At 32.3% G+C, this 2,556-nt stretch overlaps 1 protein-coding gene across 1 annotated transcript in view; it reads right to left on the bottom strand.

Moving 5' to 3' along the window:
• LOC106471267 (sialin-like) overlaps positions 1–2,331 on the bottom strand; it is a 5,350-nt gene extending 3,019 nt beyond the window's left edge. Inside the window, exon 1 of the mRNA XM_013931858.2 lies at positions 2,151–2,331. Within this exon, the coding sequence (XP_013787312.2) occupies positions 2,151–2,230 (80 nt within the window). The 5' untranslated portion in view covers positions 2,231–2,331. The remainder of the gene's footprint in view (positions 1–2,150) is intronic.
• Positions 2,332–2,556: the final 225 nt, after the last annotated feature.

The raw sequence follows: 2,556 nt of genomic DNA on the forward strand, positions 1-2,556 counted from the left end.
TGTTTAAACAACTCTATTAATGGTAATATAATTTTCACACTCTAGTAACGAAGGAAAAATACTAAACTAATGTTATTTATTTATTGAAAAATTATATATAAAGTAATGCAGTTCTTACAAGAGCTAAATAAAACATATGTTTATTCATATTAGAGGGTATAAAATAATGACCTGTATCTCCAGAATGCATCTTTATTAGCTCAATAACTCGCTATTAAAGCTTTCTCAGAAGCTATCGATAACCTACAAAGTTCCCTATTCCAGTTAAAACTCAATTGGAACACAACCATCAGTTAATCGAACATTGATGCGTGTCTAAAAAGTTCAGATCATATTAAAGAAAATATCAAACCTTTTAGACAATATTCAATTAACTTGTGATGGTGTTCCAATTTTGTTTTAACTTATTCTAGTGAACTTGTAAGTTATCGATGGCTTCTAACAAAGCTGTAATAGTAAATATTGAAGTAATAAAGATACATTCTGGAGATATAAGTCGTTATTTTATTTACAGTAATAGAAATGCTAGTAATAAACTCCATTTTGAATTAAACAAAGTTACGAATAAAATACCATTTTATCTTAAAAGACTGAAGAAAACAATTTTTGAAACTGAATACAAAAAAGGTGAAGATAAAAAAATGTTGATGGTATGAAAGAAGTATCAAAAAACGTGTTCGTTTTATAAAACATGTAAATAAACTTTAAAATTATACCGTGCAAAAAAAGAACACATGTAATCATAACCCATATTTAACCCTTAGCTTAACAGAACCTATAATTATAAATTAGAACAGCTCAAACTAGCAGTTAAACTGAACCCATTTCCTGTCTTAGATACACAATAAAAAAACAATGAAGAACTGATATTGTTCACAAAAAGTCATGTAAACGATGGCTGGAAATGTGTTTATTTTTAATGGAATTAACTCCAATCTTTCTGAAGATGCAAAAAACACCCCCCAAGCAGTTTAATATTTAGTTCCAGCTTGATTGAAAAAATATAAGTAACTTGCCTATTGGAGAAATGTTAGGACTAATTTGTTCCAACAATAATCGTCCATTTGTAGTTTTTTTGTAATTTTCTCTATCTAAAAATCGGGTGAAACTAACTGACCAAGACCAGTGTATGCATCACATTGCTACTTGCCTTGCAAAGGTATTGCAATCTGGTTCATGTGTGTGTGTGTGCGTTTCTGCTCACGTATCTCGAAAACTAATAGATCGATGTATACGAAAATTTTATACAAGATGGGAAGTCAGTATGGGACAGTCTTCGCCAAATTTGGTTCGCATCCGGATCACTTTGAAGCATTTTTTATAATGGAGAGATAGGGTATTTTCGAAGCTTTCGGATTTGTACCATCATCACACCACAAAAAATGATCCAAATTGTTGATCATTCTGGATCTGAGTTTTCGAAAGTGAAATTTTATGTCATACAATATAAATGCATGCAATCTTGAAAAGCTGCGGCAGGGTAAAGGTATTCAATCTCTCTGATTGCTCGTTAATATTGGTATTTGGTTTTCTATGGGATTTGTTTGGAGTTTCTAGACCTTATGCTTAAGAATTAATTGTTTGTTTGTTTTAATTTAATGCAAAGCTAAACGAGGGCTATCTGCAATAGAGGTACCTAATTTAACTCTTGGGCTACTCATTTACCAACGAATAGTAGGATTGATCGTCACATTATAACGCTCCCACGGCTGAAAGGGGCGAGCACGTTTGGTGGGACGGTGATTTGAACTCACGACTCTAAGACTGTGAGTCGAGCACCCCTAACCACCTGGCCATGCTTAAGAAAGGTTCAAGTTAAGCACTATATATTAATTGGTTGAAACCTTCATTTTTCTACTTTTTTTAATGACTGATTCTGTTTCCTCTTATAATTGATTCCACAATTTCTTCAACCAGTGAGCACTTGAGTGAATCATACCCCTTTTCTTAAGATTAAAAACTAAGTTTAAAATTTACAAAAATTTTAAGTCACCAGAATAAATCTCATAAAACTAAAGAGTATCATTTTAACTACACCAAAAAGTCTATTTAAAATATTACAAACTGTATTTCAACAAATTCACGAACATAAACCTAAAAGTTATTGAAACTAGAACAGCAACAATGTACGTAACATCGACAATACTTACATCACTGCAAACAGTAAGTTGTTGACTGCACAAAAGCACAGGAGAAAAATGGCTGGTCCAATGAGACCTATACTGTTCATCAACCTTCGTACTGAGAGAACAGTCCACTTTCGGGTGATTAAAGAATCAGCAAAATGTCCTGCCACTAGATAATCAAAGACAAGTTTTCAGTCTATATACCCACTTACGAAAACTTCGATTACCTGATATACATACATATATGTGTGTAGTGTGGTAAATGTTGATTATCTGATATACATATACCAACCACCAGTTATATGTAGTGTGGTAAATGTTGATTATCTGATATACATATACCAACCACCAGTTATATGTAGTGTGGTAAATGTTGATTAATCTGATGTACATATACCAACCACCGGTTATGTGTAGTGTGGTAAATGTT

The sequence above is a fragment of the Limulus polyphemus genome, unplaced genomic scaffold (genome assembly GCF_000517525.1).
Source record: "Limulus polyphemus unplaced genomic scaffold, Limulus_polyphemus-2.1.2 Scaffold4503, whole genome shotgun sequence".
In the NCBI taxonomy this organism is placed as follows: Eukaryota; Metazoa; Arthropoda; class Merostomata; order Xiphosura; family Limulidae; genus Limulus; species Limulus polyphemus.